The 13,892-nt window shown below is 39.8% G+C and overlaps 2 protein-coding genes across 9 annotated transcripts in view; both read right to left on the reverse strand.

Moving 5' to 3' along the window:
* Positions 1–4,707: 4,707 nt before the first annotated feature.
* On the reverse strand, positions 4,708–7,782 carry LOC122632643. Its single transcript, XM_043819723.1, has 2 exons — positions 7,628–7,782; positions 4,708–7,557 (listed from the first exon to the last, which is right to left on the reverse strand). Exons 1-2 carry the CDS (start codon positions 7,780–7,782, stop codon positions 6,660–6,662), a joined length of 1,053 nt encoding a protein of 350 aa, XP_043675658.1. The 3' UTR covers positions 4,708–6,659.
* A 36-nt stretch (positions 7,783–7,818) lies between these two features.
* Positions 7,819–13,892, reverse strand: part of LOC122632640 (potassium/sodium hyperpolarization-activated cyclic nucleotide-gated channel 3) — a 54,189-nt gene continuing 48,115 nt past the window's right edge. For 5 of the 8 annotated variants that reach the window (XM_043819707.1, XM_043819704.1, XM_043819705.1 and 2 more), the window contains 5 exons: positions 13,683–13,835; positions 12,704–12,853; positions 9,460–9,627; positions 8,358–8,747; positions 7,819–8,087 (listed from right to left, as the gene is read on the reverse strand). In XM_043819707.1, the coding sequence (XP_043675642.1) occupies positions 7,819–8,087; positions 8,358–8,747; positions 9,460–9,627; positions 12,704–12,853; positions 13,683–13,835 (1,130 nt within the window). The remainder of the gene's footprint in view (positions 8,088–8,357; positions 8,748–9,459; positions 9,628–12,703; positions 12,854–13,682; positions 13,836–13,892) is intronic. The other 3 variants (XM_043819712.1, XM_043819708.1, XM_043819710.1) reach the window with 3 other exon arrangements.

Below are 13,892 nucleotides of genomic sequence, written 5' to 3' on the forward strand. Positions count from 1 at the left end.
TTTTTCTTGACTTTTACCAGTCACACAAAGTGTACGTTAATTATCTTCAGTTTCGTTCGAGGATCGATATATGTCTACGCTACATTTTATTCATATAAAGTCCGACCGTACGGCTTTTTTCAAATTACCCTGTACATGATTTATATATCATATATATATATATGTATATACATATACATACATGTACATATATGTATATATATATATTTGCATGTATATCTATACTTATATTAATATTTATATTATATTAATATTTACAAAAAGTCGTTCGTTAAATGTTAATATTTAATATCGCAACCGTTATTATATTATAACTTTATTCCTGAGTGACCATTCATAGAAGAGCCTGATTAAGAGACTCGCCTCCTGTTCCTTTCTTAGTTTTGTAATTATTTATTTATTTATTTATTTATTCATTCATTTGTTTATTTCTTTTTTTTCTTTTCTTTTCATTTCTTTTGTATGACGCTGAATGTTAAGATAAGGAACCGGCGTAGCAAAATGACGAAGATGAATTTCCTTTCCTTTCATAAGGTTATGTACATAGTGAGAAGTCAAAAATTACGAATAAAAGCGATAGCGGTAACAGCGGCAATAGCATCGTAACAAAGAGAATTCATGAAAATTCGCGAATTTAATATCAGATCGTTGGAATCGTTGCGAGTGAACGAAGAGGGTAAAATTCTCGAGAATGTATTTGAAATTATATATATATATATATATGTATATATACACATACATATATATATACACGTGATATATATATATATATATATATACACACGTAATAAATACATAATATGTATAATAAATTTTTTGTTCGTCCCGATATCATATGTACTTAAAAATTTTCGATTTGATGTAATATCGCAAAAGGACGATCATCCCCGGCGATTACTTTCTTTTTTCGTTTTATTTATTTATTTTTGTTCTTTGTCAAAATGATAATAACTCGCTCACGTTTCTACGTGATCTTCGATGACGATATTATGACGTGCATCTTATCGTATTAATTGTCACGAATTGTCATGCCTTCTTGGCATGCGACCGCTTGTCCGGCATAAAATTCATTATCGACAATGAATAATCCAAGAGCTTAATCAATATCAAGCTCGTGAGCATATATTTTGTAATTTTTTTGTTTCGTTTTGTTTTTTTTGTTTTTTTGTTTTTTTGTTTTTTTTTCATTTTATCTTTTAATTCTTTATTAAAACTATGTTACGTGTGAGTGCCAGTGACGTTTTTAGATTAACGCACAAGACGCTAATCGCTTCTTGATATGGTGGAATGCTTTCGTTAAATTGTCATTTAATGAAAATTTAATGAGACGGTGTCGCGGGAGCGAGGATAAAGTACTGCGCGACATCTCGAAACATTAGCCCCTCTTCTTATTTCGTGAAAGTTACTTTCTAGAGAAAATATTAACATAATAACGTAGAATCTGTCATAGAGATAATATCATATATAATGCGTACGCGCAACAGACAACGTTGGCACATATTTATGTAAGTAAGTGAGTACGTAGAGAGGTAAGTAAGTAAGTATAAACGTAAGCATTTACGCGAATAAACATTTTGTACATATTGTAAGCATCATGAGAGTAATTATTATTAATTTCTCGTTTTTCTTTTTCTTTGGCAAAATATTCGATATACAAAAAATATTGATATGCACGACGACTGTTCTCAGTTTTAATATTGGCAAAATCATTTAGAGGATTGTGTTTGAAAACCAAATTTCTCTCTCTCTCTCTCTCTATCTCTTTCTATCTCTCTTTCTTTTTCGATGCATACGGTGGAAGAATGATAAAGATTTTCAATGGAAAAATGTAAGAGGAAGACGTTAACGATCCTTGGCACACGAGTACATACATACATACATAGAATTCTGTATTTCTTCGATGTCGACGAAATGATAGGAAAGGGCTCGCATTCGTCGAAGATTCGATATTTTCCAAAGCTCTGATACACCGTGATTGAAATTTCTAAAAACAAATATATGGTATTCAATAAAAGGAATGCAATTCGATCGGAGTTTCTGAAAGAAGTTACAACAAAGTTCGACGTTGGATGAAACGTCGTATCGTTTCAAGCGAAATATATAAATTTAACGAAATACTTTGTCTCGAGAGCAACGAAAAAGGTAGCAGAGGGGACGATAGCGGAGGTGATGTTGGTGTTCGATGGAAATAGATCTATTCATATTTTATTCGGTCGATAGAGAACGGTCTCTTGGGCAATGTATGTTTGGATATCTCATATATCATCGAGAAATGACTTTGGTCGATGGTAGTAGCGGCATGATTAATCGCGACGAAGGAACCACGTGTCAATTTTTATCGATCCGTAGACTTCCTCCAAGGCACGATATATAGTTATTCTATCGATTTTTAAATAATATCGAGAGATAAGATGAAATTTTATTTTTATTCGTTAAACTCGTATTTAAAAGCATGAAAATGATGGTACACGACGGATAGAATATGACATTCCAATTAAATTTTCTCTATGCGATCGTAATAATTGCGTAGAATTGGCCGATCGAAGTATGCTCTTTTTCTAGGGTTTGCAAATCCCATTGACAATTTTTTCTATCCTTTTTATCGTTCGACGTTAATTAATGGCCGCCGGGTACCGTGGAAATAACGTATATTCTTACGAGTTTTATTTTTTTTTCTATTTTTACGTTTATTATTTTATTTTATTTTTCTTCCTTTTGTTTTCTAATTTTGTCCTTTTTCCTTTTTCCGCCTCTCATTGGAAGGTAATGAAAAACACGAGACGAACAGGAACGCGATCGGTCTTTCTTTTACGCGTTCGCGTTTATAAAAGAAATTATTTTACGTGTCGTTTCATTAAATTAAAACCACCAGGAACGGGTGTTTAATTATCGGAATGAACGAAAAATTATCGATCGGTCGTAAATTAATAATATCGAATACACGCTCCGAAATTTGAACGTCGAAATTTACCGACGATACTACGAAACTCTTTTTTCCTCCCACTATTTTCTTCTTCTTTTTCATTGAAAAAAGTATCGTTTCTAACAATATAATTAAATGTAGAAATATCACAGTGTCGGCCGAACGGTGTAAAAATTGAAGATTTTCCTTTTGCCTCTTGCGTGTCGTTGCCTTTTTTCTTTTTTTTTTTTTTTATCACACGATAAATTCTGGTTGATGGGCGTAATAAAGGTATTGCGATAATGTTACGAAGAGAAGATGTTGATACCGGCAATGATAAAGAGCGAATTAATTTTTCACGCGTTTCTCTGAGCTAGTCGTTGTTCACAGCGGTCTTTCATTCAAAGTGTTACGATTAAAAAGTACGATACGTTGACGTAAATCGCTCCCGTTGCACGCGTATATAAATTCAATAGAGAGTTAATAATTGTCTACGTTAAGGCTGATTCGAATCTCTTCTTTCTTTCATTTACTTGCAGTAAATAAAGTTCGCAGACGTTTATCTCTCGGGTCTTTATAACATTACTATTTAAAGGGAATATGGTTACTTACATGGTCGTATATCATTTATACGTAGGTAACTATGTAAGGTATATGATATATTACATCGATGCATCGAATAACGTAGGAAACAATTAATAATACAAATATTTCGTCGGGAAATGTTAAAGGGATGTCAGTCGTTGGCTGCTCTCTATCGTCGTATCGTCGCTTTTATCTTTTTCTTGGATTTTTTTTTTCAAGTTCGTTTCCGTTTTCTCTCATTTTTTTCCTTTTTCTCATTTTCTCCGCCGCGATACGCGACGTGTGTATATTGGTATGCGTATTAAGTTTTATAGAGAGGATCAAAAGTCGCGATGTACGGTTTCTAATCTAACGAATTTTCTAAACGATTTTACGCGGAAGTTTATTTGTATTTCTTCCTAAAGTATAAGGTGGCAGTATAACTTAATGTTCTCGGTGGTAGCTTGGCGCAAGGGCGGATGGACGACGCGTATCATACGTGGTATATCTTTTCTCTCGTATTTACACAAGTATATATTTATTAATAAGTAGATAAGTAAGGTACTTGTGTAACACGAGATAAAGAACGAAGGCAGTAGACGCGTGCGTGCGTGCGTGCGTGCCTGCGTGCGTTCGTTCGATACGATGGAAATCGAGAACGATTATGTTACGATTATAGACGACTCGTCTACCATCCAACCCGTTTTTCAGTTGCTTCTCTTAAGATCTACAATTTTTTTTCCCCTCCGCGAGAATCTTGTAGTAAGAGCACTTGATCGCTACTGTTCGCGGGCGAAGCGCGTTCTTTGTCCTTCTCCCCCTCGACGCAAGCCACCCTGTATACATCCTCAGGAGGCATTTACGTTTCTCCCCTTTTCGATCCCCAAGTCGGCTTCCACTCCAAGACGAAATCGTTCAGACACGCCGGATATGCCGATATGTTCGATCTCTTAAACGACGACGACGACGACGATGATGACGACAATTTTTCGCCATTGTTCCTCCTATTATTATTATTATTATTATTATTATTATTGTTGTTGTTATTGTTGTTATTTATTATTATTATTATTATTATTATTTTTTTTTTTTTTTTATTATTATTATTATTCCGGAGGAAGGGAGGAGGTGGAAGCAAGGGCAATTTCTTCTATACCAGCGGAAGAACTTGGAATCTTGTCGCGTACGTATGTAGATCGAGTCATTTCCATCTATTCTCTTTTCCCTTTTCACTTTTCTTCCTTCGGCGAGTAGCGATCGCTCTCGGAGACACGATTACAAAGAGGCTTAGAAACGGACGTTAAAAAAAGTCTCATTTTCTAGTAAATTCTATAATTCGATGATTGAAAAATATTTAAAAAATCGATATCGTTCACTCGTAGCGTCGTTCCGTCTTCGTTGCGCCCTCCCTTTTTCTTTCATCTTTTTATTTGTTTTTTTTTTTCTTTTTCGAGAATCGATTCGAGTACTCTCTCGACTTTTGGTTCCTTTGGAAAACACTTCTTCTTCCTCCTTCTCCGACATTTTTTCTTCTCCTTTTTCTTGTGTACAGCTTTCCTTTCGTTTCTTTTTTCATTTGTTCTTTGAACCCATTGGGCGCCATCTTTATCACGTGACGAAAGCCCCCATGAAATAGGCGAAGAAGTGCGCGCACGGATCCTGCGCTTTTCTTTCTTTCTTTTGAAACGTGGTTCGCGTCGGGACGATGAACTCGAGTTCATCGAATCGTTGAAATTTTCTCACGGTGTCTATCGTAGGCGAGGTGCGACACCGCGAGTCTTCGAAGCGAACGGTCCTACGAGATCGAATCTGATCGTACGTTCGTCGTTTTTATTTTGGATTATGATCGCGTCCTTTCGTAGTTTCCCGCGCGTACGAAAATAGAGGTAGCCTGGTTCTGCGAATATATCTTCTTCTTGTTCTTCTTGTTCTTCTTCTCTCTATTATTTAATAGTAGATTCAAACGAAATGAGTACTGCCTCTATCTTCGTAAAGTTGGTTAACATTGAATCGTTTAGACGTCGCAAATGTCGAGAAACCGGCGTAATTTAGCGACTAACGACTATGAACGAAAGGTGGAGACTCGGAAGTGGCTTTGTCGCTTGGATGATAGATTTAAGTTGGTCCCGAACATGAGTTAGCATGGGTTTGTGCAAAAATCTTAGCTAAAACCGTGTGAAAATGATGGCAGTTTACGCGTTGCCTCGATCGTATCGATTTGCGTTTTAGGAATTGACATATTTATCGTATCTCACGCTCTGCGGTCGCGTAAGACGTATCGTTAAATTATTCTAGTCGTTCCGACGATACGCGAGTAATCCGCGAGAAAGACGCGAGAAGTTTATACCGTAGGATCTACTCGATAAAAGCGTATGTACGTAATAAATAAGAGACGCGAGTGTGTGCGTGCGCGTGTGTGCTTGTGTCTGTGTGTATGCATGGATATGCGTGTATACGTGTGTATGTACGGGCTCGCGTCTATTGCTTTTACGTAAGCTAAGAAAGAAGTCGATCGAAGGTATGAAAAATCTTACATCGTAAGTCCTCGCGCGCTATTCGATTTTTGATTTATTATTGGCAGCATGTACTTCGCGGTTTCGTATTATAGTTCTTCGTATCGATATTTGTGTATCTTCCTTCGTAAAGCAGTTCGCAATCGGCGAGATTCTTTCGTCGTTCTTTCGTCGCCTATCATTGGATAGAAAATAACGGAAGGTGTTTATAAGTGAGAGACAGTATAATCGCGATCTCTGTACAAACCCATTCTAATGGTTGCGCGCGGAAACGCCTCGATATTTTCGGCTCTCGACGACGAAAGTCGTCACGGCGGGTCGGCCGTCGTTCCTGAGACTGTCTATCTATCTATCTTCTTTATTTCTTTCTTTGCTTCTTTCTTTTCTTCTTTTCTTTCTTTCTCTCTTTCTCTCTTTCTCGTTTTCTTAATTCGCACGGCGTTTCTCGCTTATCGTCTTCTCTCATTCTTTTTTTTATTTTGCCACCTTAATCACCGTTACGAGCTAACTATTTTAATTCTATGGCGCCACTAGAGAGTGCCGATTTCGACTATCGTGTCCCCTGGCAGTTTATGTACAGTACAGGTCGGTCAAAGTTTATCGAATCGCCGCCGACCATTCTTATCTTCTTCCTACGTCACGGATAGAAATAGATGGATCTCGCAGCGGTTCGGATTTATTTACAAGAATAGGACGATCATGTAATTGAGATATCTCGGGCTCGTAGTTCCGTTCAGCTTGGCACCGCCGTTATCGTCGTCGTTTTCGCTGGCAGTGTCGCCTTTGGTCTCGACGATGGTGTCGAGACGATCTACTTGACCTCTGTGACGATCGATCGAAGGATCGCTGTCGTTGGTATCGTCCGAGTCGACGTCGATCGTACGATCGTTGAGTTTGATCTTGACGACCGCGTCTACGGGGTACTTGCCGGGAGGATGATGATTCTCCTCGTCGGAGGAAGCGACGCCGGCAGCTGCCATCCTGGCGCTTCTCTCGCAACGGGGACACCCGTTGTTGCCGTTCGAGGAGCCCTCGTCGCTTTGACACCGGAAACATATGAGATCTCCTTCGGTGGAAAAGTCGCAGTGTTCGCAGTGAACGAGGACGAGGCCGTTTCCATGACAGAGCTCGCAAATCGGGCTGTCCTCTTCTTCCTCCTCGTCCTCCTCGTCCTCCTCCGTTTCCTGTTTCTGGCGCTTTTCCGTTTCCTCGAGGGTTCCCTCGCGACCAAGATATTCGCACGACAAGAGCTCCTGCTCTTGGCGCAAAGATCGAGGCGACGACGAATCCTGAAAGTGTCGTTCGAGATCGCGCGGTCTCGGCGAGGAAGAGGTATCTTGAGGATCGCGCGAGGATCTGGGCGAAGGGCTGGTACGGACCGGGGTCTTGTAGTCCGCGCGAAGAAAGGCGAACTCTTCGCCGGGATCGAGACGTTCCTCGACGTAACGACCGACGTAAGACCCTGGAGTCTGCGGCCTGTACGTGCAGGTTCGCGTCTTTTGGTCGCACTCGCTGCAGAGCAACAGGTTCGATTTGCTTCCTGGGTGCGACGCGTAACCGTTGCACGTCCCGTAGTACCTGTCGAACAGATAGACAGAGATCGAAGGAAAAAATGAGAAGAAATCGTCCGAGAAACGGATGGGGGTACCTCTCGTCCTCGTCGCTCTCGAACAAATGCTGACTTAGGCTGCCGATCGATTTGGTGTCGCTGAACCGTGCCACTCCGTCGAGTTCGACGTTGGCCAAAGGACGTATGCCGACGTCGACCCCAGCTCGCTCGAGATAACGACGTATTCGCTCCATCTTCGCTTTGCCGCGCTCTCGCGGCCTTGTTTCTCGTTAAATGATGCTCTCGCGATTACGTTCGTTGTTGTCCTCGACGCTCGACGTAGAACTCGCTCCGCAAATTTGCAGCTCGATCTCTGCCAAACGCTGCTCGACCTCCCACTGTTGTTGATTCAACTTGGCGCTGAGCGTCGCGTTCTCCGTTTCCAAGCATATCTGACGCTCCTTAAGCCGCTTGATCTCCGCCAAAAGAGCCTCGTGCGTGTCGAGGAGCGGTGTCGCGCCCTCGCTCATTAATTGCGTCATGCTGTTGCACGTCATACCTGGGAACAGAACGAGACGAGCCTTCCTAATCGACGTAATACCGACGCAAGATAAGTAGTTTCGATTATCACCTACGTCAAAGCGTCGAAAGGTTAAAAGGGTGGTCGCGCCCTTTCCATCTTCGGTCATTTTATCGCTTCTACCGACAGGTAGAAGCCCGACCGAAGGGAACCTTTTAAAACTTTACTCTCGTGCGAGTTAGAAACATTTCTTTTCCGATTGGTCGCGTCGGTTCGTCCCAAAGGGATAATCGTTAATAATTGACTCACCGGAATGAGTGGATTGCCTTCCGGTGGAGGGTTGAGTCGCGACCGATCGAGGCATCCTGGCAGTCGGATCCTCGCTGCTCTGTCCGCTGCTGGTGGCGCTCATCGGACTGTCCATACTTCGGCTGGCGACGTTGTTGACGTTGACGTTGACGTTTACGTTGTTACCGGGTAGAATAGGACCGGTCGCGACGCTCGTAGCGACGCCGGCAACACCAACGGTGGTACGCGTCAGTACGGGGCTCGAGCTCGGGGTAAACAGCGAACGAGTTCCAGCGCCCACGGCGTAACCTCTTAATTTCTCGTCTAACGGTGACACCAGCATGTCCTCCAGCGGTACTCGTGCGTGGGATTCCACCAACCCTGGCGTACTCTGGCATCTGCTCATAGCCACTGAAAATTTCGATACGACTTTGCCTACGATGTATCGAAACAATCAGAAACCTGCTCGATGTTTACGCTAACGAACCGTTTGACGTTTATCCAACGACGAATCGAACAACACGTCGGATCAACTATCTCTATGATTTAGCTTTGACGCGAAACAAGATTACGCCTTTTTTCGAAGCTTCATTAAAGCGCACGATATCTTTGCTCTCTGTCATTAAAAAGTTACTCGGGAATGGATTGCGTCTATTCGATCGATCGTCCGTAGCTGTACACCTCTATATATATATATATATATATATATATATACACGTCCACTTTACGATAGATACCTATTGCTAATTAATATCCTTGTTTTTGATACGCTTTCTGAAAGCGAATACGTAGCACATTGAGAGGAATCCATCCTTCCTACGTTAAAACATTCTAAGCCCCGAGCGAGATAGGTTTCGTCCCTTTCTCGCTTCGCCTCATTTCATCTCTTTGAGCTCTTTTCATCGAACAACCTCGCCTTTGTCATTCTTTAGCGAACATCGTTGAAATACCCAAGCGCGACGATAGACCCGCACGAGTCTACTTAAGTCTGGTTAGACGTTCGAACGGATTTCCTACCATATGCATATTATTCGCGAACTTAAAAACGAAATTAATCAATGGATCGCTAAGAAATAATCGATGGATCGATTTTGTCCGGATAATAGACGTATAAAGGACTCACCCTTCTTGAGCGGCGCTCTCTTGTACTTTTCCAGTCTTTTGACCGCAATGGACTCCAGTCGTACTCTGGCAGCTGGATATTCCTTGAGGACATCCCACATGTCCTTTTTACTGAGAACGAAGAGGTCCGAGTAGCCGACCGACCGCACGCTCGCTGTTCGTCGATTACCTGCGTCGATGTAGCCATTTATTGGTTACCAGGATGCATCAAGCTTTCTTTTTTATCTCGCTACGATCGATTTCTCGATCGTCTCTCTCTCTTCGTATTGCCGATTCGTGCTTGATCATTTGATTAGTTAATCGAGTCCTTTTTATTTATTTTTTTCTTTCTCTGTTATCGGAATCGCGAGGAGATCATCGATATTGGATAATGTAATAGAAATAATTAATATGCGCGCGAGCGCACGATAGATCTTTTTAAATCTCTCTCCTTTTTTTCGACTCTTGTTCTTTTTCTCTCTTTTTTTTTTTAATCCTCATTATCGATACGAAAATGTGATCTTTTTAAACCGCCATGAACAACGATAAGATATGTCACGAACGAGTAAATAAACTCATATGTTGACTATCGTTTACTCGCTTACAAAGCTTTTGTGGCTCGTTGCTGTACAGGATGTTATCGGTCGGTCGACATGTAAACGTACTTTATACAACATTACTTTCATCTTGGTAATTTGGAAATCGCGCGATGTTTCTCCGTAATACGCTTCGTATAATAAACGTGAGAATTGAGCGAATTTAAGTACACTATTAATTTCGATCAACGAACGGTTCGAACAACTTCGATCGCACGTATCGCTGCAAATTTTTCGACAAGCAAATGACTCGATTTTGTCTCTTTGATCGATCTTTTTCCAAACTACAAAATTTATTACATTGGCCAATAATATTTTTCTCTATAAAGTATCCGGTCCAAAGTCGATAAGTTTGAACGATTCAGATTCGTTCTAATTTTACGAGACATTTTCGTAATTTTTTCTTAGATAGTTTCGAGGATGCGAGATAAAAATCGAAAAGACTTGAGTCGCATGGAAAAATATTCGCTTCGATGAAAACTACATAATGTTATTAATAATTAATAATTAATTTAATGCCAGTGTTATATATCATTACGACGTTAATTTGATTTTCATTTGAAAAGCGATTACCTTCCCGTGCGCGCGTGATAAAATGCAATAAATTTGTATATCGCTATAAGAATCAATATTTAGATAATTTGCTAAAATGATAAAAGCTAATATCTACGGTAATAAAATCGTATACGGTAATCGGGAGGGAAATTTCACTTGCATATTTTATACATTCGTTAGGGAGTGGATACGCAATACATAGCCATAAATTGCAATAATAATCTGTAGAGCAATGGTAAATCATTGGGACACAATGGTAAAAGATTGTGAGTAAAGAAGTAAAGTATGCAGTATATGTGCAATATGAAACAATGAAAAATATCCGATGAGAAAATGCGGAAAGTATTTGCAAATAATCGATCGTTTGTTATCTGTTAACCTTTAGTAAATTTGTACATTTTAACAAATAGCGTTATATATATATATATGTATATGTATATATATATATGTATATGTATATGTATATGTATATGTATATATACATTCTTTAACGAACGAGACAAATTTAAATTTCATTTGCAAAGCCTTTCCAATAGTTCTCGTATTGTCAGAGATATTCGTACGATAGTAAAAGTCTATAAAATTGCAGCGTGTCGTTGCAGCACCGGTCATACAGAAGTAAGTAAGTAAATACAAGAAAATCGATAAGAAAATCGAATAATAATTTAGGGAGAGTGTATAAAATTTAGGAGACGGTATACGTATAAGCTATTTCGTCTACTAGATACTACAAAAGCGTTATAGCACGAGGGTGTATTATACGAATGGCCAAGAGATAGCGACGGATGTCGATCGATCGATACGACGTAATAATTCTGCAGTAAAATAACCGAGTAAAACTTGAATACACCGATGTACGTGAAATTTTGAAACGGAAAATCTTTCCTTCGTTCGCATATGTAATGCGCATTTAAATGAGTTAAAGTGTAGATGCTCGAACGCGAAGCGAAGACAAATATTTTCTGTTGCCTCTCCAAAGTCAAATTTTCTTCGAGCAATTTACAAAATTTCGTAAATAAGAGATTCGTTAAAACAACAAAAAAAAAAAAAGAAAGAAAAACATAATTAATTCGACTATTAATTATTTCAACGTAATCTTCGATTCGCTCCGATGCGTTCGAAAACTCCAAGTGCACTTTAAAGGTTCGAACGAACGCTTTTCAAACGGAAAAAGCCGCGTGTCGTATCGCTCGAAGTTGAGAAAAGGTGAAAACAGGTGAGTATCGAGAAGAAGAGTATAAGGACAGAGACTAAAAAGGATGATGATACATAAGTACGTGTCACGGATCTTAATCGAAACTTGTCGACGTTCACGCAAATACGGTAGTTTTCCTTTGGAGCAAATATAGCTATTACGTCATAGTTCGTTTCGTTGAATCGGAAAAAAGATGAAAATAAGAAATATATATATATATATATATATATATATATATATATATATATATATAGAACTTAACGATATTCGTGACGTTTATTAATTCGATCAGAAGCTTGCAAAGAGAACTTCTTTTTCCGTGAGTTCGCCAAACGATCGTTCATTGTTTAAGAAGGATTTTTCTCTATTTCTCTCGGACGTCGTAAACAAGAGTTTGGAGAGAATTAGCTTTTGGTAGAAGAGAGGAGAAAGAGCAATCGAGGTTGAGAATCTTGTGCGGAAGCAAAGACGCAGAGTGTGTGTGCGCGCTTGTACGATAGCGATAGCGATGACGTCAAATGGTGCCGGGGTCATTGCGTGAATGTCGATCCCGTTTCGAAGAGGTAGAAGTCGACAAATAGGGCGTCGATGTGAGAAAGAGAATAATATAATAAAGAGTACTCTATATATATATACGTATATATATATATATACATATACATATATACGTATACATACACACATATGGGTATGTATATATATATATATACCTACATACCACAGATGTATATAAAATATGGATAGATAGAGAATGTAAGTATATAATATGTGTAGATGAACGTAGACGAGTTTAGATCGGCTCATACCGGCTCGAAGGCTTGCCCTCTCATAGAACGTGGTAAGAACGTGAAACGTGATAACGTGATCGTGAAAAACGAAGGGGACAGCTCACGGGCCCCTGCTCCGGTTGGAATATTTACCGCACTCTTTACCTGCAGTCCCCATATTGAGAATGCTGATCTCCCCGAAGTAGGAACCCGCCTTAAGGGTGGCGAGGACCGTCTTCCCGTCGTCGGCCACAACCTGGAGCCGACCTCTGTTCACTATGTACATCTCCTTTCCTACCTCACCTGTGAACACAAACGTGAACGTCCTCAATTCTGTATTTCCCTAATTTTCTCACCGATTCGAAACTGCTTGCTAATAACTATAATTACCTCTGCTATAACGTAGCTAACAATAACGTAGACAAAATTTTAGATTATCACGGAAAATATAATATATTATACGAGCTGGAACGTTATTTCTATTATAGTATAATTATGACTCGGTCAAGTCGTTGAACCGAGAAGAGGGAATGAGAGGGGGGGGGGAGGGAGAGAAGCGGACAAACTGTAAGACGATTACGTCTTTTTCTTTTTTTCTTTTCTTTTTTTTTCTTTTTCTATCTTCCTCTTGCCGAAACAAAATTATTTGCTCTCTCAGCGTTGTCATCTATGAAAGAAAACGAGAAAGTCTTGTCTGTCGGATCTACAATCTTTGGTCTCTGAAAGGATCTTGCTTTAACGGCTTCACGCTCGAATACGAAACCGTCCTTTGTTCCTGTCCGTTCCATCTTATCATTTTATTCTTAGTAACCGTATTTCTTTGGTCGAGAGACATTGCAGGCAGTACATCGAGATACTCGAATTCATTTTTCCGCGGTATATCTACGGCTGTTGCCAAGAAGTTGGGTGGAGGAAATAGAAAAGAAAAAAAGAGAGAGAGGGAGGGAGAGAGAGGAAGAGAGAGAGAGAGAGAGAGAGAGAGAGTTCATTTTTGGCTCTCTTTTCCCGGCGCATCGACTGGCGCTTTTCCAGATTTTCGGCTTAACGAGGAAGCATTGTATGGGAAGAAAATAGAAATTAAAACGAAAAAACGAAAGGCGGACAAAAAATTGAAGTAAACAGATCCATATACCTTTTCGACAAATGTAGTCACCAGGTGAGAAAAGAACGGGCCGCAGTCTAAGCACCAATTCGCATAGAAAACCAGCTTCTGTGTTCTGAAATATTTCAACTCTTCTCAGCGTTTCCAAATGTACATTTATCGCGATTTCGGCCTTTAACTTATCTGCAACAGAACGTATGCGATTCCTCGTAATAGGATAAACTTTTGATAACAAAAAAA

Source organism: Vespula pensylvanica, chromosome 10, assembly GCF_014466175.1.
Source record: "Vespula pensylvanica isolate Volc-1 chromosome 10, ASM1446617v1, whole genome shotgun sequence".
NCBI lineage: Eukaryota > Metazoa > Arthropoda > Insecta > Hymenoptera > Vespidae > Vespula > Vespula pensylvanica.

Bases quoted from the DNA above. Each gene is read 5' to 3' on its own strand.
- LOC122632643 (XM_043819723.1), bottom strand. From the start codon at position 7,782: ATGGAGCGAATACGTCGTTATCTCGAGCGAGCTGGGGTCGACGTCGGC. The intron at 7,558-7,627 runs GTACCCCCATCC...TCTGTTCGACAG, and splicing joins GAGAGCGACGAGGACGAGAG to GTACTACGGGACGTGCAACG.